Source organism: Rhinoraja longicauda, chromosome 1 (genome assembly GCF_053455715.1).
Source record: "Rhinoraja longicauda isolate Sanriku21f chromosome 1, sRhiLon1.1, whole genome shotgun sequence".
In the NCBI taxonomy this organism is placed as follows: Eukaryota; Metazoa; Chordata; class Chondrichthyes; order Rajiformes; family Arhynchobatidae; genus Rhinoraja; species Rhinoraja longicauda.
In genome coordinates, this window is record NC_135953.1 from 97,142,107 (window position 1) to 97,169,575 (window position 27,469).

Genomic DNA, 27,469 nt, shown 5'->3' on the forward strand with positions numbered 1-27,469 from the left:
GATGTTAAGATTCATCTCCTCTGCTTGCATGTATCCATCTATTTCCTGCATATCTGTGTGCCTATCAAAAAGCATCTTGAATGGCACAGACATATTTGCTTCCACCCACCACCCCTGGCAGCATGTTCCAGGCACCCACCACCCCTGGCAGCATGTTCCAGGCACCCACCACCCCTGGCAGCATGTTCCAGGCACCCACCACCCCTGGCAGCATGTTCCAGGCACCCACCACCCCTGGCAGCATGTTCCAGGCACCCACCACCCCTGGCAGCATGTTCCAGGCACCCACCACCCCTGGCAGCATGTTCCAGGCACCCACCACCCCTGGCAGCATGTTCCAGGCACCCACCACCCCTGGCAGCATGTTCCAGGCACCCACCACCCCTGGCAGCATGTTCCAGGCACCCACCACCCCTGGCAGCATGTTCCAGGCACCCACCACCCCTGGCAGCATGTTCCAGGCACCCACCACCCCTGGCAGCATGTTCCAGGCACCCACCACCCCTGGCAGCATGTTCCAGGCACCCACTACCCCTGGCAGCATGTTCCAGGCACCCACCACCCCTGGCAGCATGTTCCAGGCACCCACCACCCCTGGCAGCATGTTCCAGGCACCCACCACCCCTGGCAGCATGTTCCAGGCACCCACTACCTTCTAAAAATCTTGCCCTGCATATCTCCTTTAAACTTTGCCCTACACACCTTGAAGCTCTGCCCTCCAGTCTTTGATATTTCCACCCTGGGAAAAAGGTTCTCACTGTCTACCCTATCTTTGCCTCTCATCATTTTTATATACTTGTATCAGAGCTCCGCTCAACCTCTGGTGGGGAGGTTCCCGAGAAAACAATCCAAGTCTGTCCAACCTCTAATCCAGTCATCTAATACCCTCTAATCCAGTCATCATTCTAAGCCTCCACATCCTCCCTGTGTATGCTGGATGCAGATGTGTGTGCAGATGTATGTGTAGATGTAAAAATTGGATTTTTGTTGGGTTTACCTGCTTTTGGCACATCTCCAGAATATTTATGAACTGCAGACTGATTATCGATTTGGTACACAGGGCACAATATATTCTTGTAGATACAAGAACTGCAGATACTGGTTTACATAAGAAGACACAAAACACTGTAGTAACTCAGTGAGTCAGGCAGCAACTCTGGAGACCATGGATAGGTAAGGTTTCGTAATGGGATCCTACTTGAGACTGATTGTAGGCGCGGGAGGGGGGGGGGGGTGGATAAAGCTAGAAGAGAGGAGAAGCAGGACAAAGCAAGGCAGGCAATAGGGTGAAACAGATAAGGGTTTTTTGATAGGCAGATAGTTGGACAAAGGCCAGAGATGATAAAAAACAGGTGTGGGACAAAAGGATTAAAGAGCTGGGAATTGTGAAGCTAGAGGAAGGAATTTACATGGGAGGGGAGGGGGAGAAATAGGTGCGGGTCCAGGTGGGGCACAGGGAAGTGGGAGAAAGAAGTGGGGGGGGGGAGGATATGGGGGAAAGAATGAAGGGTATATGAGGGGAAAAGGGAGAGGGGAAATTACCTAAAATTGGATAATTCAACGTCCATACCATTGGGTTGTAGGTTACCCAAATGAAAACCCAAACATATTCTTCATTAGGTCGTTACTGCCAAGGGAAAATGAGTAGCTAACTTTATTCTGCAGCCGAGTTCAGTCACAAAGACAAAATGGTGCTCTTCTGTTTCAGAATGTGTGAAGCTAATTGCTTCATTGCAACAGTAAGCCATTTATTTTGGCTTGTTTTAAAACTCTTTCAAATCCATCTCTGTACTGACAAGCCAATTTGAATACCCTTGATATGCCAATCTAATTACAGATAAAATAACAAAAAAAAAACTTGCTGTTATATCACAGTCTGTTGTGGCTCTACCCCCTGCTGTGACACCAAGCTACAGATTTGGAATTAGAGTATTAATTATTAAAGCAGAAATTAATCTCATGGTATTAATTTGATATCCTTTGCGTAGGAGAAAAAATTCCCTTTGGTCTTCCTGGAACATTTAAACATGCAAATATTTATTTTGCTTTGAGTCTGATTTCACTTGGTTTAGTTTAAAGATACAGCATGGAAACAGGCCCTTTGGCCACTGAGTTCATGCTGACCATTCAACTAGTTCTATTTTATCCCACTTTCTCATCCACTCCCTACACACTAGGGGGCAATTTACAGCAGCCAATTTTGCTACAAACTCCCACGTCTTTGGGATGTGGGAGTAAAATGGATCACCCGGAGGAAATGCATGCAGATGCAAATGCATGCAGGGAGAATGTGCATCCTCCACACAGGCAGCATCTGAGGTTAGAATCACTGGCCCTGTGAGGCAGCAACACTACCAGTTGTGCCACTGTCCTACTCTTTAAATGGTCTAACACTTTACTTTGAACTTTAGAAATACAGTGTGGAAACAGGTCCTTTGACTCACTGTGTCCACACTGAGCAGTGATCACCTCATAGACTAGCTCTATCCTACACACTAGGGACAATTTACAGAAGCCAAATAACCTACAAACCCCTACATCTTTGGGATGTGGCAGGAAACTGGAGCACCCGAAGGAAACCCACGCAGTCACAGGAAGAACGTGCAACCTGCACACAGACAGCACCTGAGGTCAGGATTAAACTGGGTCTCTGGCGCTGTGAGGCAGCGGCTCTACCAGTTGTGCCCTTTAAATGGTTTAATGCCTTGAAAAGAGCCCAGCCGGGAGTTCTTGCATCATTCCTTGTTCTTTGTTTTTTTTCTCCCGAAGAACAAAGCCTTTATTGGTTTAAGAATACATTGGAACTAGAACAAGTGGCGCAGCGGTAGAGTTGCTGTCTTACAGCGCCAGAGACCCAGGTTCGATCCTGACTATGGGTGCTGTCTGTATGGAGTTTGTGGGGTTCCCCTGTGACTGCAGGGGTTTCCTACGGTTTCCTCCCACACCTGCGGGCTTCTAGGTTAATTGGCTTTGGTAAAAATAGTAAAGTTGTCCCTAGTAGGTAGGATAGTGCTAGTGTACCGGGTGATCACTGGTCAGTGTGGACACGGCGTAGGCTGAAGGACCTGTTTCCACACTGTATCTCTAAACTAAATTAAGCTAAACTAACTGCAATGGATGATATGAAGAACATTGATGTTGTGGATAATGAGGAAGTATGCCTAAGGCTATAGCAGGATATCCATCAGATAAAAAGCTGTGGAGAGTTGGCAGAGGGAATTTAAAACTAACAAGTATGAGGTGAGACAAAATACTGGAGTAACTCAGCGGGTCAGGCGGCTTCTCTAGAGAAAAGGAAACAGACGACGTTTTGGGTTGAGGCCCTTCTTCAGACTTGACCCAAAAGGTCACCTATTCCTTTTCTCCAGGAATGCTGCCTGACCCGCTGAGTTACTCCAGCAATTTGTGTCTATCTTTGGTGTAAACCAGCATCTGCAGTTCCTTCCTACACAAGTAGGAGGTGATGCATTTTGAGAACTCAATTAGTGGTAGGACAAATATAGTAAATGTTAGAACAGTGAAAACATTTTGGTGAACAGATGGACCTTGGAGCTCAAGTCCATAGTTCCCTGAAAGTGGTAATACAAGTAATGATACGTAAAACAGTAAATATGTGGAAAGCAGCAGAATGATGCAAGATTGTTGTGCAATTCAAAGTAGAAAATCATAGAGTCATACAGCATTGAAACAGGCCCTTCAGCCCAACTTGTTCATGCCAACCAAGGTGGCCCATCTAAGCTCGTCCTACTTGCCCATGTTCAGCCCATATCTCTCTAAACTTTTCCAAACCATGTATCTGTCCAAGTGTCTTAATTGCTGTTGCAGTACCTGCCTCAACTACCTTCTCAGGCAGCTCGTTCAATATACCCATCATCCTCTGCATGAAAAAATTCCCCCTTAGATTCCTATTAAATCTTGCCCCACTCACCATAAACCTATCTCCTCTGATTCTTGATTCCCTTACCCTGGGAAAAAGACCATGCATTGACCCTATCTATTCCCCTTAGGAATTTATACACCACAATAAGATTGCTCTTCAGCCTCCTGTGCTTCATTAAAACACGAAGTGATGGACTAACTCAGTGTGTCAGGCAGCATCTCTGGAGAACATCGATAAATGACTTATTGGTTTGATCCCAACTCAAAATGTCTCCACAGATGCTACCTGACCTGCTGAGTTTCTCAAGATTTCAAGAATGTTTAGTTTTTTTTAGTTTAGTTTAGGTTTATTTTGATTTAGTTGTCATGTGTATTGAGTAACAGTGAAAAGCTTTTGTTTGCTTTAGTTTAGTTTACTTTAGTGTCACGTGAAAAGCTTTTTTGTTGCACGCTATCTAGTCAGTGGAAAGATTATAAGATAGAACAATGAAATTCTTACTTGCTGCAGCATAACAGAATATGTAAACAGAATATGTCTCCAATGAGGTAGATGGTAGCTTGGGACTGCTCTCTAGTTGGTGATAGGATGTTTCAAGATGGTTCCAATTTCAGCATCTGAAGTTCCTTGTGTATATATTTTATAATTATTTTATTGGTTGGGCGATGTTGGGATGCTGAAGCCAACTTTATTGATCACACCTCAAAGATAATGTGACATCTGGAACCACTACTGCTTTCCGGTGAAAGTGCTCCAGCTGTCCTATGAGTAAGGAATTTCCTAGATTCCAGTCCGGGAGGAGAGACACAAGTGTAGGTTGGTGTATGATTTACAGAGATGTTTTCGTGCACTTGCTACACACGTCCTTCCACATCGGTAAAAGGGCGTCACTGTGGCGCAGCTGGTAGAGCCACTGCCACATGGCTCCAGTAACCCAGGCTCAATCCTGACCTTCGTGCTACCTGTGTGGAATTTACACATTCTCCCTGTGACCCCATGGGTTCCCTCCGGGCACTCTGGTCTCCACCCACATTCCAGTCCAGTCTTTTGCATAGAGTGGAGGAATCGAGAACCAGAGGACATAGGATTAAGGCGAGGGGGTAGAGATTTAATGGGATCCTGAGTGATAACATTTTTGCACAAAGGATGGTGGGTGTTTGGAATGAGCTGCTGGAGAAGGTAGTTGAGGCTGGGTACTATCGCAACATTTGAGAAACAGTTAGACAGGTACATGGATAGGACAGGTTTAGAGGGATATGGGCCAACTGCAGGCAGGTGGGACTCGCATAGATGGGACATGTTAGTTGGTGTGGGTAAGTTGGGCCGAAGGGCTTGTTTCCATGCTGTCTGACTTTATGACTCTAGAGCGTTAACAGAATGTATGTTCAAATTCATTTTGACTGCACAAAGTCTAAAAAAAAAAATGCCTTTCCTTCTCAACATTAGCTAAGGGACAGCCACAGTTGCTTTCTGTAATGGGGTGTGAATTAATGGTGTGTGAATGTCCCGAAAATGTTCCCAAAATGTTGTTGAAATGCTTAGTGAAATGGTTTCCCACTGATTGCTACAAATTTGTCAAAGACTCAATGTTCTGGAGTAACTCAGTGTGTCAGGCAACATCTCTGGTGACCATGGATAGGCGATGTAGGCGATGGTGGTGTTTTGGACTGGGACCCTTCTTGACATTAATTGGCCTTAAGTTACCTGATCATTTAATTAATCTTGTGTGGAATATAGTTCATGTTGTTACAGCCTTCCATTCACCAAGTCATTGCTACTTTTTTCAGCCTTAAGTGCTTACAAGGAGCAGACTATTCGCAAAGGTTTAAGTTTACCATTGTCAAATGTACCGAGGTGCAGTGACCAGTTTTGTTTTATATGCTATCAGATGCAAACAGGTCAGATATACCATACATACATACAATCACTGAAAGTTAAGGACAATATATAGAATAAAGGGGAAGATACAGAGTGCAGAATATAGTTCTCAGCATTGTAGCGCAATAGTTCCACAAAGTCCAATGTCCACAATGGGGTAGAGGTGAATCGGACAGTACCCTAGCTCCTGGAAGGACCATTCAGAAGACAGATAACAGAGGGGAATAACAGCGGCAAGTAGACTGAGCAAGGTTATTGCAAATGACCGAAAGGTAGAAATAAATGTGGCATTTTTCAGAAATAGAGAAGGGCAAGATGAAGGATATTGTCGTTTCTCCTGCCATCAACTCTCTTGGCCCTTCTCCTTGTGACTAATGAACAAATAATGTCATGGGCATTTGCTTGAAGTTCATGTTGTGGTCATCAATCAGTCAACGGAAGCAGGTAGTGACCATTCGATGGTTTCATTAGTACCCTGGTGCCTGTCGACCCTGGGCTCATCCCATCTGTCTTCATTAGAACCTGCTTGTTATGCACTGGTTGTTAACAGATGGGTCGTTATGGGCAGCCTTGCCCTCTGGGTCTGGCTGAGACCCTGGTCGTGTTGTCCTACTTAGGGAGGTTATAGCTCGCTGTCTCACACAGAGCTGCTCTGCTGCCGAGGACTTGCCGTGGGCTACCTGTCTTACTGTCATTTCGATATTCCCCAGAAATATTGCGCGCTTAATAGCTGCATTTGTTGCAACCCACCTACAAATTATGCTGGCAGCGTTTCAGGAATGGTTTCAGTCCCAGTTGGTTCTAACAGACACATTACTTCGGAAAAAAGTACATTTGTTAAAACGAAATGATCTTACTTCATAGAGTTCTGTTGATACAGAGCAATTATGATGGTAATATTCTTTTGATCCATCTTTCCACAGGCTATGCTCTTGAAATTATTTCATACTTTAGGGACTATTTTCATTATATTGCGATAGATTTTTTTTTTCTCTAGCCCTATTTCTTCTTCTAAGATGTTTTTTAAAACCTATCACTTTGACCAAACTTCAATATCTCGTAATATTCCCTCGTGCGACTGTCTAGCAGATTTTGATCAATAGCCCTTCTGCTAAGTGCCTTGGTATGTTTTGTAAAGCTAAAGGGTTCATGTAAATTCTAGTGTTTTGTGTTATGATGCCTGTGTTACTTATCACCCCAGTAAAAAATTGTTGTTAAAATGAGGAATACATTAATAGTAGCCATGTGAGCTTGCTTTCAATTTCAATGATATTGCTATTGAGATCCATGCGGCACGGTGGCGCAGCGGTAGAGTTGCTGCTTTACAGCGAATGCAGCGCCGGAGACTCAGGTTCGATCCTGACTACGGGTGCTGTACTGTAAGGAGTTTGTACGTTCTCCCCGTGACCTGCGTGGGTTTTCTCCGAGATCTTCGGTTTCCTCCCACACGCCAAAGACGTACAAGTATGTAGGTTAATTGGCTGGGTAAATGTAAAAATTGTCCCTAGTGGGTGTAGGATAGTGTTAATGTACGGGGATCGCTGGGCGGCACGGACTTGGTGGGCCGAAAAGGCCTGTTTCCGGCTGTATATATATGATATGATATAATAGCTACTGTGAAATTAGCCAAAGATGTAAGGGGTGCCGCAGTAGTAGAGTTGTTGCCGGAGACCCGGGTTTGATCCTGACCACCAGTGCTGTCTGTATGGATTTTATACGTTCTCCCTATGACCGCGGGGGTTTCTCCGGGTGCTCCGGTTTCCTCTAACACTCCAACGACGTACAGGTTTGTGGGTTAATTGGCTTTGGTTAAGTTGTAAAATTGTTCCTAGTGTGTTGGATAGTGTTGGCGGTTGGCCGATGGACCTGTTTCCACGCTGTACCTCTAAAGTCAAAAGTCTAAAATACTTTCAGTTCAAACTCAAGTACATTAAGCAGAGCAAAAGGGAAGATACAGAGTGCAGAATATAGTTCTCGGCTTCGTAGTGCATCAGTTCCCTTGACAAAGTTCAATGTCCACAATTGGGTTGAATCGAACAGTACCCAGTGAGACTGAAGGAACATTGCATTCTTTCCACGTTAGTACAGTGTTCCATCTCCTTGTTGTAGGTCTGTGTTAAACTCACTGACGTTGTTCAGTTGATTTTGTGACCTTCATGAACAGTAATAGCACAAGACAGTCCTCATAATTTGTCTGCCCTAGGATTTATTACTGTCTCCCAAGGTACACTGTTTTTAGTACGATATACACAATGATGTCAGGGAACATGACCAATGGCACTAAATAGCATTTTACACACAAAAACACAGACACAGCTATACAGGCACACTCAGCCATACACACACACACACACACACACACACACGCACGCACGCACACGCACACGCACACGCACACGCACACACACACACAAGCACACACATGGACACACGCACACACACGCACACGCGCGCACACACACACACACCACAGTCTATCTCGTTTAGTTTAGTTTAGAGATACAGCACGGAAACAGGCCCTTCGGCCCATAAAGTCCACTCCGATCACCGATCATCCCGTAGACTAGTTCTATCCTAGACACTATGCTAGACAATTTACAGAAGCCAATTAACCTACAACCCTACACATCTTTGAAATGTGGGAGGACAGACATCACCCGGGTCTACAGTTGCTCCACTGTGCTGCCCACTTAATACCAAAGGACGTCTTGTTCTTTAGCATTCTGCCTCAATACTCAGTGTGTCACTAACAATGATCTGCTAACCCGGTCCGGTCAACTGCTGACCTGCGAGCGTTACACAAATGAACACGATACCTTACTTATCATCATTGATTGTACTTTTCCTGACCCTGGTTGGGTGAGGCCATATGTAGTTTAACGAGTCTTGTCATGACCCCGGTGGCATGTATTTTGTCTCACAAGAGACTGTCGCTTAGCTGTGCATCATCACGCGTGAGATGTCAGTCTAAATTACTACTGGCCTGACCTCCGCTGATCTCTGCAATGTGTCTTTTGTCAGATTCTGGAACCTTCCTGACATTAGCTCCATCACTAATGGTGATCGCCTTCTTTTCCATGGGTGTACATTGTCGGCTCGTTCTATTTAATCTGTTTCTTTGGTTCAATAGTTCCTTTATCATCACGTGTACCAAGCGAGATTACAGTGAGATTCTTTTGGTTGCATATAGATCAGTGAGATTATTGCCATACATCCGTACAATCCCCGGTTAAACACATAATGAATAGGAACAGCCCATAGAGCCCATATGTAAGAGTCGCCAGGTTTTGGCAGCTGTGGTTTTGGTGTCTGTACACTGTGGACGCTTTGATTATAATCATGTACTGCCTTTCTGCGGACTGGATAGCATGCAACAAAAATGCTTTTCACTGTACCTCAGTACACTGAATTAAACACAGCAATTTTTTTTACAGTCAATTAATTAGTTTTCAAGAGCAGTCAGTGTTGTACAGTGTTATATCAGCTATAACAACCCCAGTCCTAAAGCCCTCTTGAACATAGTCCATTTCCACCACTCTCCCCATTGGCAGCAATGCATTCAGCTGCCTGGACCCCAAGCTCTGGAATTACACTGAAAGTGCTGGGTTGGTGACAGGGGTGGAGGAGGAGGCAGATACGATATTGGTGTTGAAGAGGCTTTTTAGATCAGCACATTGATATGCAGGGAATAGAGGGATATGGATCATGGATAAGGCCACATTTAGGGAGCATTGTGAGCATATTTGGGCCCCATATCTGAGGAAGGATGTGCTGGCATTGAAGAGGGTCCAGAGGAGGTTTACGAGAATGATCCCAGGAATGATTAGGATAACATACGATGAGCGTTTGACGGCACTGGGCCGGTACTCACTGGAGTTTAAATGAATGAGGAGGAACATCAAAGAAACGTATTGAATAGTGAAAGGCCTGGATAGAGTGGATGTGGAGAGGATTTTTCCACTAGTGGGGGAGTCTAGGACCAGAGGCCATAGCCTCGGAATAAAAGGACGTACCTTTAGAAAGGACATGAGGAGTTTTTTTTAGTCAGAGGGTGGTGATTCTGTGGAATTCATTGCCACAGACAGCTATGGTGGCTGTCAATGGGTATTTTTAAGGCGTAGATTGCCAGATTCTTCATTAGTAAGGGTGTCAGGAGTTATGGGGAGAAGGCAGGAGAATGGGGTTGAGAGGGTAAGATAGATCAGCCATGATTGAATGGCATAGACGATGGGCCGAATGGCCTAATTCTGCTCCGAGAACTTATAGTACCCTCCATAATGTTTGGGACAAAGACCTGTCATTTATTTATTTGCCTCTGTACTCCACAATTTGAGATTTCTAATAGAAAAAATCACGTGTGGTTAAAGTGTACATTGACAGATTTTAATAAAGGGTATTTTTATACATTTTGGTTTCACCATGTAGAAATTAGACAGCCTCCATAGCTGTCTGTGGCAATAAATGGTGAAACCAAAATGTATAAAAAGTGTTTATACATAGTCCCCCCATTTCAGGGCACCATAATGTTTGGGACACATGGCTTCACAGGTGTTTGTCATTGCACAGGTGTGTTTAATTGCCTCCTTAATGCAGCTATAAGAGAGCTCTCAGCACCTAGTCTTTCCTCCAGTCTTTCCACCACCTTGGGAAACCTTTATTGCTGTTTATCAACATGAGGACCAATATTGTGCCAATGATAGTCAAATAATAGTCATGAGACTGTGAAACAAGAATAAAACTGTTAGAGACATCAGCCAAACATTAAGCTTGCCAAAATCAACTGTTTGGAGCATCATTAAGAAGAAAGCGAGCAGTGGTGAGCTTACTAATCGCAAAGGGACTGGTAGGTCAAGGAAGACTTCCACAGCTGATGACAGAAGAATTCTCTCTATAATAAAGAAAAATCCCCAAACACCTGTCCGAAAGATCAGAAAAACTTTTCAGGAGTCAGGTGTGGATTTATCAATGGCCACTGTCCACAGAAGACTTCATGAACAGAAATACAGAGGCTACACTGCAAGATGCAAACCACTGGTTAGCTGTAAAACTAGGATGGCCGGGTTACAGTTTGCTAAGATGTACTTAAAAGAGCAACAACAGTTCTGGAAAAAGGTCTTGTAGCAGATGAGACGAAGATTAACTTATATCAGAGTGATGGCAAGAGCAAAGTTTGGAGGAGAGAAGGAACTGCCCAAGATCCAAAGCATACCACCTCATCTTTGAAACACAGTGGTGGAGGGTGTTATGGCCTGGGCATGTATGGCTGCTGAATGTACTGGCTCACTTATCTTCATTGATGATACAACTGCTGATGGTAGCAGCATAATGAATTCTGAAGTGTATAGACACATCCTATCTGCTCAAGTTCAAACAAATGCCTCAAAACTCATTGGCCAGCAGTTCATTCTACAGCAAGACAATGATCCCAAACATACTGCTAAAGCAACAAAGGAGTTTTTCAAAACTAAAAAATGGTAAATTCTTGAGTGGCCAAGTCAATCACCTGATCTGAACCCAATTGAGCATGCCTTTAATATGCTGAAGAGAAAACTGAAGGGGACTAGCCCCCAAAACAAACCTAAGCTAAAGATGGCTGCAATATAGGCCTGGCAGAGCATCACCAGAGAAGACACCCAGCCACTGGTGATGTCCATGAATTGCAGACTTCAAGAAGTCATTGTATGCAAAGGATATGCAACAAAATACTAAACATGACTACTTTCATTTACATGACATTGCTGTGTCCCAAACATTATGGTGTCCTGAAATGGGGGACTATGTATAAACACTGCTGTAATTTCTACATGGTGAAACCAAAATGTATAAAAATGGCCTTTATTAAAATATATGACAATATGCACTTTAACCACATGTGATTTTTTTCTGTTACATATCTCAAATTGTGGAATACAGAGGCAGATAAATGATGGGTCTTTGTCCCAAACATTATGGAGGGCATTGTTTGTGCAGGCAGAGGAAATTAGTTTATCTTGGCATCATGTTTGGCATGGACATTGTGAGCCAATAGGCCTGTCCCTGTGCAGCACTTTTCTATGTTCTACATGCTATATAATTTCCTCCCTAGATCTCCTTGATTCTCTATGTGTCTTCCAAGAAACTTCTCAAAACAAATTTTATGCCGTTTAGATGTAATAACATTAAAATGTCTTTGTTAGGATTTAGTCATAGAGTCTTACAGCATGGAAACAGGCTCTTCGGCCCAACTTGCCAACACCGGCTAACGTCCCATCTGCACTTCTCCCACCTGCCTGCATTTGGCCCATGTCCCTCTAAACCTGTCCAATCCATGTACCTGTTTAATTGTTTCTTAAACATTGCAATAGTCCTTGCCTCAACTACCTCCTCTGGCAGCTCATTCTATACACCCACCCCCCTTTGTGTAAAAAAAAGTTACCCCTCATGTTCTCATTAAAACTTTTTCCCCTCACCTTAAACCTACAGTATGTCCTCTGGTTCTCGATTTTCCCACTCTGGGTAAAAAACTGTGCATCTATCCGATCTATTCTTCTCACGATTTTGTACACTCTATAAGATCGCCCCTTATCCTGTGCTCCAAGGAATAGAGTCCTAGTCTGCTCAAACTCTCCTTGTAGTTCAGGCCCTTGAGTCCTGGTAACATCCTCATAAAATAACAGTCCTGATGGAATCGGTTCATTATAGTGATGTGTGCTTGTGACATGTACCAAAATGCAATGACAATCTCTGTTCTGTGCGCTATGCAGGCTTGTCTAAATGTTTCTTAAACATTGCAATACTACCTGCCTCAACAACCTCCTCTGGCAGTTTGTTTCACCCTTTGCATTAAAAAGTTACCCCTCAGATTCCAATTGAATCTTTCCCCCCTCACCTTAAACATATATCCTCTGGATTCTTCTTCTCTGGACAACATCTTTCCTATAACATGGCGCCCAAAACTGAACACAATACTCTGAATGTCTTATACAATTGCAACATGACCTTCCGACTTCTATACTCAATGCTTTGTTCGATGATGAATGTGCCAAAAGCCTTTTTTGACCACCTTATCTATCTGTGATGCCACTTTCAATAAACTATGTATCTGTACTGCTAGATCCCTCTACTCGAACAACACTCCCCAGAGCCCTGCCATTCACTGTGTCGGTCCTGCCTATGTTAGTGCTCCCAAAATGCACCACCTCACATTTCTCTGTATTAAATCCCATCAACCATTCCTCAGCCCACCTGGCCAATTGATCAAGATCCTGATGTAATTTTTAACACCCACCTTCACTATCTACAATACCACCCACTTTTGTGTCATCTGCAAACTTGCTGACCGTGCCTTGTTCTGATTGTTCTAATTTCTGATGTTCTGAAGGCATATATTTTTTTCGGTTTAAGTTTATTATTTTCACATTTACCGAAGTACAGTGAAAAGCTTTGTTTTGCATGCTATCCAATCGGATCAGATAATACTGCACATAAATACAATCAAATCAAGTCAAACTCAATTACAAAGGTAAAGCAAAAGGAAAGATACAATATGCAGAATATAGTTCCCAGTATTGGTGTTCCAGAGACAAAGTCCAATGTCCGCAATGGTGTAGAGATGAATCGGACAGCACCCTAACTTGTGAAAGGACTTTACAGACGCCTGGTAACAGACAGGAAGAAGCTGTTCCTGAGTCTGGTGGTGCATGCTTTCAAATTTCTGTACCTTCTGCTGGACAGGAGCGGGGAGAAGAAGGAATGACCGGGGTGGGACAAGTCTTTGATTATTTTGGCTGCTTTTCCAAGACAGCGTGAAGTGTAGGTGAAGTCAGCGGTGGGGAGTCTGGTCTTTGTGATGGACTGGGATACATTTGCAGCTCTCAGCAATTTCTTGCATTTGAACTGCAAGCAAGGGCTATGTCACTTTATGAAAGCAACTATATTTTCTTTGCCTTCTCTCTGAACAGACTTCTAATCACCTATCCCAAGATCTCCTGATGTGACTTTGTACCAAAACTGTGTGACTTGAGATGAAGAAACAAGAAACTGCAGATTCTAGTTTACAAAAAAAGGACATAAAGTGCTGGAGTAACTCAGTAGGTCAGGCAACATCTCTGGAGAACATGGATAGGTGGATCGGGACTCTGAGAAAGAAGAAGGTTCCTGACCCGAAACTTTACCTACCTGTGTTCTCCAGAGATGCCGCCTGACCCGCTGAGTCACTCCAGCACTTTGTACATTTTTATGTGCCTTGAGATGTTGTACTATCTTAGCGGCCCTCTGTTTTGTGTTGAGAATTAATCTATTATCTGTCAATTTGTTTTCAAGGATTTCCCTGGACCTGCGAAATATGTGATTAAAAGGCAGTTTAGCGAACAGACAGCTCTACTGGATAGGTTCATGCCCAAGCACCCACCATTCCTGTCTCAGACCAAGGTAAAGAACAACTCTGCTGCCTTTTCATCTTCTCTGCATCAATTCCTTTCACGTTACCACGGATTGTGTTAATTGCTTTGACTTCACTGCTCTTACCCTTGTTATGTAGGTTAGCTTATATCAGATAAGTGGGTGCTAATAAGTTTTCTAACACTAAGCAGAAAATATTATTTTAAGAAGTGCACACTACGTTAATTGATGTTTTCCCTCAGGTAATCTTGGTGCGACAGAGCTGTCAAAGATGCTTTTCCTTTTTTTTTTGCACATTGTGAATTCATAATTTGCTTTTATGCCACCATTTTATTAATTTGTTCACTCATGACCCGTTCCTGAGTCCCACGTTTCCCTTTTATCCTCACTCTATCTTCTCCCCTACCAACAGTTTCCCTTCCACCCATATCCTTCCCTCCAGCTTTATATTTCAATCCTCTACTCTCCTCATAGTCATTGAGTGATACAGCATGTAAGGCTCTTCTGCCCAACGAGCCCACATTGACCAATCAGTCTGAAGAAGGGTCTCGACCCGAAACGTCACCCATTCCTACTCTGCCGAGATGCTGCCTGACCTGCTGAGTTACTCCAGCATTTTGTGAATGAATTGACCAACATGCCCCATCTACGCTTGCCCCACCTGCCAGCATTTGGCCCATATCCCTCTAACCTGTCCAATCCATGTACCTGTCTAATTGTTTCTCAAACATTACAATAGTCCCTGTCTCAACTACCTCATCTGGCAACTCATTCCATACACCCACCACCCTTTGTGAGAAAAAAAATGACCCCTCAGATGCTTATTAAATCTTCTCTTAACCTTCACCTTAAACCTATGTTCTCTTAAACTCGATTCCCTTACTCTGGGCAAGAGACTGTGCATTTATCTGATCTATTCCTCTCATAATTTTGTACACGTTTATAAGAACACCCCTCATCCTCCTGTGGTCCAAGGAATAGAGTCTCAGCCTGCTCAAACTCCCCCTATAGCTCAGACCCTCGGGTCCAGGCAATATTCTCGTAAATTTCTGTGCACTTTCCAACTTGACAACATCTATCCTGTGACATGGTGCCCAGAACTCAACACAATACTTTGAATGAGGCATCACCAAAGTCTTATATATTTGCAACATGACCTCCTAATGTCTATACTCAATACTCTAACTGATGAAGGCCAATGTGCCAAAAGCCTTTTAACCACCCTATCTACCTGTGGCGTCATCTTCAAGGAAGTATGTACGTGTACTCCTAGATCCCTCCGCACTACAAAGCTCCCTAGAGCCCGACCATTCACTGTGTAGGTCCTGCCCATGTTAGACTTCCCAAAATGCAACACCTCACATTTCTCTGCAAAATTCTATCAACCATTCCACAACCCACCTGGCCAACTGATCTGACACCTTTTTGTCTCCTTTTTACCTCTAGCCATTGTAATTTACTTCACCTATTTGCTGATCAAATCCCCCCACACACCCCTGTATCCACCTATCACTTGCCAAGCTTTGTCCCCACCTCTCTTTTCCAGCTTTCTCTGACCTACAACAATCTGTCTGAAGAAGGGTCGCAACATGAAACATCATCTGCCCATTCCCTCTATAAACACTGCCTGACCCACTGAGTTCTTCCAGTATTTTGTGTTTTGCTCAAGATTCCAGCATCTGCAGTCTCTTGTGTCTCCTATTTTATCTCATTTGGCTCAACAATTAGAATAGAAGTACGAGATAGAAGCATCTAAAATCAAGAGAAGCATAGACAGTCAGAACCTTCTTCCTTCTTCCCAGGGTGGGAATTCAAAGATTAGTGGGCATAGCTTTAATGTGAGAGGTTCATAGTTTAAAGCAGATGCAAGGGGCAGGTTTTTTTTACAAAACTCGTTAAGATAGATTCATAGAGTACAAAAATAGGCCCTTTGGCTCAACTTGCCCATTCAGACCAAGATTTCCCATCTAAGCTAGTCCCATTTGCCTGTGTTTAGCCCATATCCCTGTAAACCTTTCCTATCCATATACCTGTCCAAATAACTTTTAAATGCTGTTATAGTACCTGCCTCAATTACTTCCTCTGGCAGCTCACCCACCAACCTCTGAGTGTAAATGTTGTCCCTCAGGCTCCTATTAAATCTTTCCCCATAGTTCTCACCTTAAACTATGTACTGTGGTTCTTTACTCCCGTACCCTGGGTAAAAGACTGTGCATTCACCCTATCTATCTACCTATCCACATGATTTTATACACTCATAGAAACATACAGTGGGGAAACAGGCCCTGCAGCCCAACTTGCCCACACCGACCAACATGTCCCATTTACACTAGTCCCACCTGCCTTCGTTTGGCCCATATCGCACTAAACCTATCTTATCCATGTACCTGTCTAAATGTTTCTTAAACCTTGCGATAGTACCTGCCTCAACAACCTCCCCGGGCAGTTTGTTCCATACACCCACCACCCTTTGTGCAAAAAGAGTCGCCCCTCAGGTTCCCATTAAATCTTTTCCCCCTCACCTTATGTCCCCTGAACGAATGATTGCATTTACCTCTCATGATTTTGTACACCTCTATAAGATCACCTCTCGTCCTCTTGCGCTCTAAAGAATAAAGTCCTAGCCTGCCCAACCTCGCCTTATAGTTCAGGCCCTCGAGTCCTGGCAACATACAATGCCAAGGGATGTAATGCTGAGGTTTTATGAGGCACTGGCCAGTCTTTGTTAGGAGTATTGTGAGTAGTTTTGGGCGCCTTGTCTGAGGAGGGATGTGCTGGCGTTGAAAAGGGTCCAGAGAATACTAATCCAGTGAATAGTCTGTGCCACTCAGAAAGATTTTTATTGATTTTCTTTTCCATGCTTAAACTGCCAGCCATTTTTTGTTTTATTTCACAATTTGCAACTCTTCAATCCTTTTGTCCCACTCCTTCGGTTTTAATCTCAAAACTAAACCAAACTAAAGTAAACTAACCTAAATTAAACTAAACTAAACTCCCACCTATTTCTTCGCCCCCTCCCCCTCCCCCCCTCCCCCCCCTCCCCCTCCTCCCCCTCCTCCCCCCCCCCCCCCACTGCTACTACTTTCCTTCCTCTGACGTCACAATCTGCAACTCTTCAAACCTCTCACACACCTTCTGTTCTTACCTCTGTCCTTCACCTAACCCTCTGTTCTCCAGTGCTGCTGCCTGACCTGCTGAGTTCCTTAAGCACTTTGTGTCTTTTTCAGTTTAGTTTAGTTTAGTTTAGTTTAGAGATGCAACATGGAGACAGGTCTTTCGGCCCACCCAGTCCACGTCGACCATCGATCACCTGTTCACACGATTAGGTTATCCCACTTTTTCATCCACTCCCTACGCATTAGGGGCAATTTATAAGAGGCCAATTAACTGACAAACCCGCATGTCTTTGGGATGTGGGGGGAAACTGGAGCATCCAGAGGAAACCCACTGGTTCACAGGAAGAACAGGCAAACTCCACAGAGACATTATCCGAGGACAGGATTAACCCCAGGTCTCTGGCGCGATGAGGCAGCAGTTCTACTAGCTGCACCATTAGTGCTGCATGATAGCTGCATTGTTGCTGGTTTCAGCAGCAGTTTCCACCTTGCTATCTTATAGAGTTGTACAAAACCATGAGAGGAATAGATCAGATAAATGCACAGCCTTTCGCCAAGAGTAGGGAAATCGAGAACTAGAAGACACAGGTTTAAGGTGAGGGGGGAAAGATTTAATAGGAACCTGAGGGGTAACTTTTTTACGCAAAGGGTGGTGGGTGGGTGTGTGGATCAACCTGCCGGAGAGGTAGTTGAGGCAGGGACTATCGCAATGTTTAAGAAGCAATTAGAGTGGTACATGGATAGGACAGGTTTATAAGAATATGGGGCAAATGCAGGCAGGGGGACTAGTGCAGATGGGACATGTTGGTCATTGGGAAAGTTGGGCCGAAGGGCCTGCATCCACCTGTGGAATACAGAGATTTGTCTGTTTTATTGAGGTCACCCACAGCTTGTACCTGCAGTTTTTGGGGCCATGTAACTATTTAATATGCTGGTGATTGCAACACGGTGTGTAAATTCCACTCTCTGTCACACCAGAGGTTCCTGCCCGATAAGTCCATCACCCCGGCTCCTGGATGGTACAATGATCCGCGCACGGCTTTGCAAACTCTGAAGAGGATTTCGACGAGGTGCAACGTCCCATTTGGTCAGAATGCAGTAAGGTTCACAGAGGGCCCTTCGACAATAAGTGAACCAGGTCTGTAGCCACGGTTACATAGAACATAGACCATGGAACATTGAGCAGTATAGCACAGGAACAGGCCTTATGGTTAACAGTGTCTGTGTCGAGCATGATGCCAAGTTAAACTAACTTTTAGTTTAGTTTACTTTACTTTTAATGCAGTTTATTTTTAAGGTGGAGATTGACAGATTCTTGATGAGTAAGGGTGTCAGGGTTTATGGGGAGAAGGCAGGATTGAGAGGGAAAGATAGATTAGCCATGATTGACTGGCGGAGTAGACTCCATGAGGCGAATGGCCTAATTTTGCTCCTATAACGTATGAAAATGAACTTTAGAGATAAGTATGGAAACAGTCCCTCCATCCACCTAGTTCACATCGACCAACGATTACCCGTACACTAATTCTATCCTACACACTCGGGACAATTTACGGAAGAAAATTAACCTACAAACTAGCACGTCTTTGGAAACTGGAGCACCCAGAGAAAATCCGCACAGTCACAAGGAGAACGTGCAAATTTCGTACAGACGGCACCTACTGTCAGGATTGAACTCTGGTCTCTGATGCTGTGAGGCAGCAACTCTACCACTGCGCCACTGTGCCGTCAAAATCTCCTCTGCCTGCACATAATCCCTATCCCTCCTTACCCTGCATATCCATGCGCCTATCTGAAAGCCTCTTAAACACCACTATCTGTCTCCACCACCACCCCTGGCAGCGTGTTCCAGGCCCCCAGCACTCTCTGTGTAAAAAACATGCCCCGCACATCTCCTTTAAACTTTGCCCTTCTCACCTTAAAGCTATGCCGTCTAGTCTTTGCCATTCCGACTGTCTACCCTATCTATGCCTCTCATAGTTTTATATGCGTCCATCAATCTCCTCTCAGCCTCTGATGCTCCAGAGAAAACAATCCAAATGTGTCCAACCTCTCCTTGTAGCTGATATCCCCTAATGCAGACAGCATTCTGTTAAATCTCTTCTGCACCAAAGCCTCTACATCCTTCCTGAAATGTGATGATAGAAAGTTTGACCCATGTGCACTTTGCTTTTACTCTTCAGTGATCTGAAGATGATCCAGTGGAAATAAACCTCCCCCCAGAAACAAGTTAAACCTATGATAGGCACACTTTGAAAACACAGATAATTTTAGTATTACATTCCAATGGGATTCCTTACGGAACCCTGACGCTTGCTAAGGAATTAAGAGGATTTAGTTGATGTAAAGGATTACCATTGTGGGCAGTTTTGGTCCCCATTTCTGAGGAAGGATGCACTGGCATTAGAGAGTGTCCAGAGGAGGTTTACAAGAATAATGACAGGAATGATTGGGTTAACATATGATGAGCGTTTGACAGCACTCGGCCTGTACTCGCTGTAGTTTAGAAGGATGAGGGGGGACCTCATTGAAACTCACTGAATAGTGAAAAGCCTGGACAGAGTGGATGTGGAGAGGATAGTTCCACTAGTGGGAGAGTCTAAGACCAGAGGCCATAGCCTCAGAATAAAAGGACGTACCTTTAGAAAGGAGATGAGGAGGAATTTCTTTAGTCAGAGGGTGGTGAATCTATGGAATTCATTGCTACAGACAGCTGTGGAGCCAAGTCAATCGATATTTTAAGATGGAGATTGCCAGACTCTTGATTAGTACCGGTGTCAGGAGTTATGGGGAGAATGGAGTTGAGAAAGAAAGATAGATCAGCCATGATTGAATGGAGGAGTAGACTTGGTGGGCCAAATGGCCGATTTCTGTTCCTATAACTTATGAACCATGACTCCATCTACATTTCATACTGCCTTGGGAAAGCAACCAATATAATCAAGGATGTCCCACCCCGGTCATTCCTTCGTCTTCTTGCACTGTCTTGCAGAAGGTACAGAAGCTTGAAAGCACGCACCACCAGACTCGGGAAGAACTGCTTCCCCTCTGTTATAATCCTTTTGAACTGGTCTCCCATGAGCAGGGGTATCGTCCGATTCACCTCTACTCCATTGTGGACATTGGACCTTGTCTGTGGAACTGATGCGCTACAATGCTGAGAACTATATTCTGTACTCTGTATCTTCCCCTTTGCTCTACTCATTGTACAAGTGTTTGACTTGATTATATTGACTTATAGTATTCTTGATTTGACTGGATACCATCCAGAATAGAGCTTTTCACAGTACACGTGAAAATATTAAACATATTTATAGTTCTGTAATTGTGTGGTGTTGGTGATATCGATGGAAGTTTGCCTGGTTCTCTTGTTCCACTTTGTTGGTCTATGACCAATAGTAGATCTCACTTCTAAAGAGCGGTCTTTGAAGACGTTCTGAGTAGGTTATTTTGTGCTGTTTAACAGGACTTGGATAGGTACATGGATAGGAAAGATTTAGAGGGATTTGGGCTAAATGCAGACAAATGGGGGGAGGGGGGGGGCTCAAATAAGACGTTGGTTGGGTCGGACAAGTTGAGCTGAAAGGCCTGTTTCTGTGCTGTAGGACTATGACTCTCCAACTCTCAGCAGAATGGGCTCGGGCTTAAGAGGATTTTTTTTGTATAATAGGAGTGATAATTTGTCTTTGTGAGCGCGAATAAGTGTTGCTGGCAGCTGGAGATTGGTGCTAAATGGAAGGAGCGAGAGGTGAGAATCTTGTCTTTGGTTGGTACCGATAAATTCAGACTGATCACCGTCACTTGAACTTGCAATTTCACGTAAAACAACACGATGTAATGGTGACTTTTATAAGGCACTGGCCAGACCACATCTGGGGTATTATGAGCAGTTTTGGACCCAGAGCACATAGGTTCAAAGTGTGATTTGCGAGAATGTTGTCAGGACTCGAGGACCTGAGCTATAGGGAGTGGTTGGGCAGGCTAGGACTTTATTCCTTGGGGTGTTGGAGGCAGGTGATTTTATACGGGTGTGTAAAATCATGAGTGGAATAGACTTTAGCTTTTAGAGATACAACGCGGAAACGGGCCCTTTGGCCCATCGAGTCCACATCGACCATTGATCACCTCGTACACTAACAATATCCCGCACCCTAGGGAAAATTTACAATTTACAGAACCCCAATTTACAAACCTGCACATCCATGAAGTGTGGGAGGAAACCGAAGTACCCGGAGAAAACCCACGTGGCCACAGGGCGAACGTACAAACTCCATACAGACAGCACACGTAGCCAGGATCAAACCTGGGTACTGTGAGGTAGCAACTCTACTGCTGTGCAACTGTGCTGCCCAGATAGGATGAAAGTACAGAATCTTTTGCCCAGAGTAGGGGAATGAAGAATCAGATGACATCGGTTGAAGGTGAGGGGAAAGATTTAGTAGGAACCTGGGGGGCAACCTTTACACGCAGAGGGAGGTGGGTATATGGAACGAGCTGCCAGAGAAGGTAGTTGAGTCAACAGCACCCCTCTTCTCCTGAAACGACATTTCTCAGGATTTCTGATGAAGGATCCCAACCTGAAACATTGCCTATCCCAGTCCTTCTGAGAAGCTGCCTGACCCGTTGAGTTCCCCCAGTGCCTTGTATTACTCAAGATAACCGCATCTGCAGTTCCTTGTGTCTCCTTAGAACGTTAGTTTTCTAAATGCCGTTTCATGGCGGAATTTCCTTTTCTTAAAAGAATTATGTCTGTGGCGACTGCTTCGTGCATTTTAATTGACTGGCCAGGAGGACAAATATTAACGTTAATTGGGTTTAAGCTGAGAGCTAATTGCACTGAAATGCAATTATGTTGTCTGACACTGCACATAAGATTGCTGATTTTTATTGCGTCTTACTTTGTGTTCAATACTTGCATTCATGTCATTTTATTCTCCCTGTGATACATCGTAGCATCGAGAATGATGTTTCGATAAGATTCACACAACAGATGTAATGGAATATGGGCAGCTAATGAATATTAGTAATTGATTTTTCTTTTGCTCAATGATTCTACCTTTCTAAAGAACGGCCCTCAGAGTTCTCTTACAATGCTTCGGTCATTAAAGTCAGGCGATATTCAACTTAATGCTGGAATTACTTGTGTGGTTATCAGTTGAGAGAATATTTAGTTTCAGGTGAAGAACCACCAAAGGGCTCGGACCTGGAACATAAAACAGAACAATACAGCCCATAATGTCTGTGCCAAACATGACCTGACAGGAGGCTGACGGGTGATCTCTTAGAGTTGTACGAAATCATGAGGGGAATAGATAGGGTGAATACACAGAGTCTTTAACCTGGAATAGGGGAATCAAGAAATAGTTTAAGCAGGTACTATTGCAATGTTTAAGAAACATTTAGACAGGCACATGGGTAGGATAGGTTTAGAGGGATATAGGCCAAATTCAGGCAGGTGGGACTAGATGGGGCATGTTGGGCAGGTTGGGCCGAAATATGACTCTACGACCCTAAACCAGAGGACATAGGTTTAAGGTGAGAGGGGAAAGATTTAATAGGAACCAGAGAGGGTGGTGGGCAAATGGAATGAGCTGCCAGAGGAGGAAGTTGAGGCAGGTATTAAAATGGCATTTAAAAGACATTTGGACTGGTGTAGGGTTGCCAACTGTCCCATATTAGCCGGGACATCCCGTATTTTGGGCTAAATTGGTTTGTCCCGTACGGGACCGCCCTTGTCCCATTTTAGGCCCGGGGGGTGCTGTAGGTCTGGACGCTGTAGGCCTGGACGCTGTAGGCCCGGATGCTGTAGGCCCGGACGCTGTAGGCCCGGACGCTGTAGGCCCGGACGCTGTAGGCCCGGACGCTGTAGGCCCGGACGCTGTAGGCCCGGACGCTGTAGGCCCGGACGCTGTAGGCCCGGACGCTGTAGGCCCGGATGCTGTAGGCCCGGACGCTGTAGGCCCGGACGCTGTAGGCCCGGACGGTGTAGGTCCGGACAGTGTAGGTTCGGCCAGTGTACGTCCGGAGGCCCGGGCGCCGCCGAACGGAGGTTGTGTAGCAACCCGCCTCCCAGCCCGGGCGGTCACCATTGGTGGGGCAGGAGCATGTGGCTGCTGGCTAGGTGAGGTCATGTGGGGCGCAGGGCGGTGACGTCACCTTGTCCCGTATTTGGGAGTGAGTTAGTTGGCACCCCTAGACAGGTGCATGGTTAGGAAAGACTTATAGGGATATGTGCTAAACACATGCAAAAGGGATTAGCTTAGATAGGGCATCCTGGTTGCAAGGACAAGTTGGCCTGAAGTGCCTGCTTCCATACTGTATGATGCTATAATTTATGACCCAATGACTCCATGATATCAAGAAAATACTAATCTCCTCTGCCTGCATGTGACCCATATCCCTCCATTCCCTGCATATCCATGTGCCTATCCAAAAGCCTTTTAAATGCCACCACCCCTGTCAACATGCTCCAGGCGCTCACTACTTTCCCTCTAAAAAATAGCTTGCTCAATACATCTCCTTTAAAAGAAGCCCCCTCACCTTAAATCTATGCCCTCTGGTCTTTGACATTTGCACCAGGAATAAAGATTCTGACTGTCTACTGTAAATATGAGTAGAATAATAGTTGAGACTGTATTTGCAATTATCTGCTGTTCGTACAAAACCTGCTTCCTCCGAATTATTAGTTAATTTCTGTTGAATTTGTGGTCAAAAGATCTATATTTCAAAGGTCGTATTGCTCCTGTCTGAATTTGAAATGGGAATAAGCAGATTTATGGCAAGTTATGAACAGCAGGGAATTTAGTTTAGTTTAGAGATACAGAGTGGAAACAGGCCATTCAGCCCACCGAATCCACGCCGACCAATGATCTCCCGTATACTAGTTCTATCCTATACACTAGGCACAATTTCCTGAAGCCAATTAACCTACAAACCTGTACATCTTTGTGAAATATAAGTTAATTAAGTTAATTTTAGTAACACACAAAGTGCTGGAGGAATTCAATGGGTCAGACTGAAGGAGGGCCCAGATCTGAAACGTCATCTGTCCATTCTCTCCACAGATGCTGCCTGACGCATTGAGTTCCTCCAGCAATTTGTGTTTTGCTCAAGATTCCAGCATCTGTAGTTTCTTTTGTCTCTCTCTTAATATCAGTAATGGTGGCCATGAAATGGTGTGAAAACCCATCGAGCAAATGGGACTAACTTAGATGGGACATCTTGGTCGGTATTCAAGTTCTATGTTATCCTACCTTCGCATCCACTCCCTAAACGCCAGGGACAATTTCTAGATGATTGACCTCTATAAGCTGCTCCTGGTGTCTAGGGAGTGGATGCGAAAGTGGGATAACATAAAGGTAGTACGCTGACCAAGGTAACCTACAAACCCACATGTCTTTAGGATGTGGGAGGAAACCAGAGCACCCAGTGGAAACCCATGTGGTCACAGGGAGTTCATAAGTTCAAAGTGATAGGAACAGAAGTAGGCCGTTTGGCCCATTGAATCAACTCTGCCATTCACTCATGGCTGATCTATCTTTCTCTCTCTTGCCTTCTCCCCGTAACCTTTGAAACCCTTACTAATCAAGAATCTGTCAATCTGCGCCTTAAAAATATCCAGTGACTTGGCCTCCACAGCCGTCTATGGCAATGAATTCCACAGATTCACCACCCTCTGACTAAAGAAATTCCTCATCACCTCCTTTCAAAAAGGTACGTCCTTTTATTCTAAGGCTGTGGCCTCTGGTCTGAGACTCTCCCATTAGTGGAAACATCCTCTCCACATCCACTCTGTCCAGGCCTTTCACTATTTGAGAACGTGCAAAGTCCACACAGACAGGAGCTAAGGTCAGGATGGAACCCGGGTTACTAACGCTGTGGGGCTGCAACATTACCAACTATGCCACTGTACCGCCCTTAAACATCCCAATCAGATTAACTTTGATCAAATGACCATCTAGTAACAACTAACCTCGTGTTAGAAAGTATGTTATTTTAATTATACAAAACTAATACAGTCATGGCTCACACACTGCTTAAATTAGCATTAAATTTAAGCCAGTATTGAAATCAATGTCATAATTATTGATATTACTGTATAAAGAATTAGACATTCTGGTTTTGAAAATTGGATGGTGTTGTGGGTTGGAAGAGGTACTTGGATGATAGAAACAAAGATGTGCAGATACTGGTTTATACCAAAGGCAGGCACAAAGTGCTGGAGTAATTCAGCGGGTCAGGCAGCATCTCTGGAGTAAAAGGATGGGTGACGTTTCGAGTCAGGACCCTGCTTCAAACCCCCTCTGCACCTTCTCCAAAATCTGCACATCTTTCCTGTAATGGGGCGACCAGAACTGCACGCAGTACTCCAAATGAAGTACATGGTACAATTCAACACTCTTGATTCTACAGCCCACCAGTTCTCCAGGGAACGGTGCAAATGATAGATCTGCTCCCACAGGGAATGTTTGAGACATGCAGTGTGGACATATGTAGGAAGATGCTGGATAAATATGGAGGATGTTGGCTTTAGGGTTAGTGTTATTAGGTACAGTGAAATGCTTGGTTTTGCGTGCTATCCAGGCAGATCAGATCACAATGTACATCAATACTGTCAGGTCAAACTCAAGTACAAAAGGTAGAGCAAAGGGGAAGATACAGAGTGCATAATATAGTTCTCAGCATTGAGGCGCATCAGTTCCAGAGACAGCCCTCTATATTTATCCAGCATCCTCCTGAGGGAGCATGATCTACCATTTACACTGTTCTCCGGAGAAAAATTGGCCTAGAGAATCAAGTGTTTACTTGTCCCATGAACTTTATTTAGAGTCCTGCGTGTCGTTCTGGTCACCCCATTACAGGAAAGAGGTGGAGGTTTTTGGGAGAAGGTGCAGAGGAGGTTTGAAGAAGGGTCCCGACCCGAAACACACCCATCCTTTTCTCCAGATATACAGTCTGACCCGCTGAGTTATTGCAGCACTTTGTGTCTGCCTGATCCTTGGATGATATTGTGGGTGGAAGAGATACTCACTGGTCAGTGGTAATTTGTTGGCCAAGACTGGAGAGAGTTTCTCATTTCAACAGGCCCAGGAACATACAACATCACAAACAACACTGTTGCCCGAGAAAGCCAGAAGAAAGCCTTTTATGAGAGTACGACAAGAGGAGGATTTGGATCCACCGTTCCTCGCTTGCAAGCTGTCGAAACAAAGCAAACGACGCCAGGTCCAGCTGACTATAAGGTAGTGTACGAGGGTTTAACGTTGTGAATGAAATATAGCAAAATACACCATGTGCTCGATTAACTCAGCAGGTCAGGCAGCATCTCTGGAGAACATGGATAGAACATGGTAGAATTTTATACTACCTCCTACCCAAAATCCACAAACACAATTGTCCCGGCAGACCCATTGTCTCTGCCTGCTCATGCCCCACCGAACTTATCTCTACCTACCTCGAATTTTATAGTTTTTCAGAAAACGGGGCTTCCCCTCCTCCATTATAGATGAGGCTCTCACTAGGGTCTCTTCTACATCCCGCAGCTCCGCTCTTGCTCCCCATCCCCCCACTCGCAACAAGGACAGGATCCCCCTCGTTCTCACCTTCCACCCCACCAGCCAGCGGATCCAACATATCATCCACCAACATTTCCGTCACCTACAACAGGACCCCACCACTGGCCATATCTTCCCATCCCCTCCCCTCTCTGCATTCCGCAGAGACCGTTCCCTCCGCAACTCCCTGGTCCACTCGTCCCTTCCTACCCAAACCACCCTAACCCCGGGCACTTTCCCTTGCAACCGCACGAGATGCAACACCTGTCCCTTTACCTCCCCCCTCAACTCCATCAAAGGACCCAAACATTCTTTCCAGGTGAGACAGAGGTTCACCTGCACCTCCTCCAACCTCATCTATTGCATCCGCTGCTCTAGATGTCAACTCATCTATATCGGCGAAACCAAGCGCAGGCTCGGCGATCGCTTCGCTGAACACCTGCGCTCGGTCCGCATTAACGCCACTGATCTCCCGGTGGCCCAGCACTTCAACTCCCCCTCCCATTCCCAGTCTGACCTCTCTGTCATGGGCCTCCTCCAGTGCCATAGTGAGGCCCGCCGGAAATTGGAGGAGCAGCACCTCATATTTCGCCTGGGCAGTTTGCGGCCCGGTGGTATGAACGTTGACTTCTCCAACTTCAGATAGCTCCTCTGTCCCTCCCTTC

General features: G+C 44.8%; 1 protein-coding gene across 1 annotated transcript in view; it reads left to right on the forward strand.

Moving 5' to 3' along the window:
* stpg2 (sperm-tail PG-rich repeat containing 2) overlaps window positions 1–27,469 on the forward strand; it is a 279,995-nt gene that overhangs the window by 46,696 nt on the left and 205,830 nt on the right. The window contains exons 7-9 of the mRNA XM_078411518.1: window positions 14,057–14,164; window positions 18,229–18,388; window positions 26,335–26,492. Of these exons, the coding sequence (XP_078267644.1) occupies window positions 14,057–14,164; window positions 18,229–18,388; window positions 26,335–26,492 (426 nt within the window). The remainder of the gene's footprint in view (window positions 1–14,056; window positions 14,165–18,228; window positions 18,389–26,334; window positions 26,493–27,469) is intronic.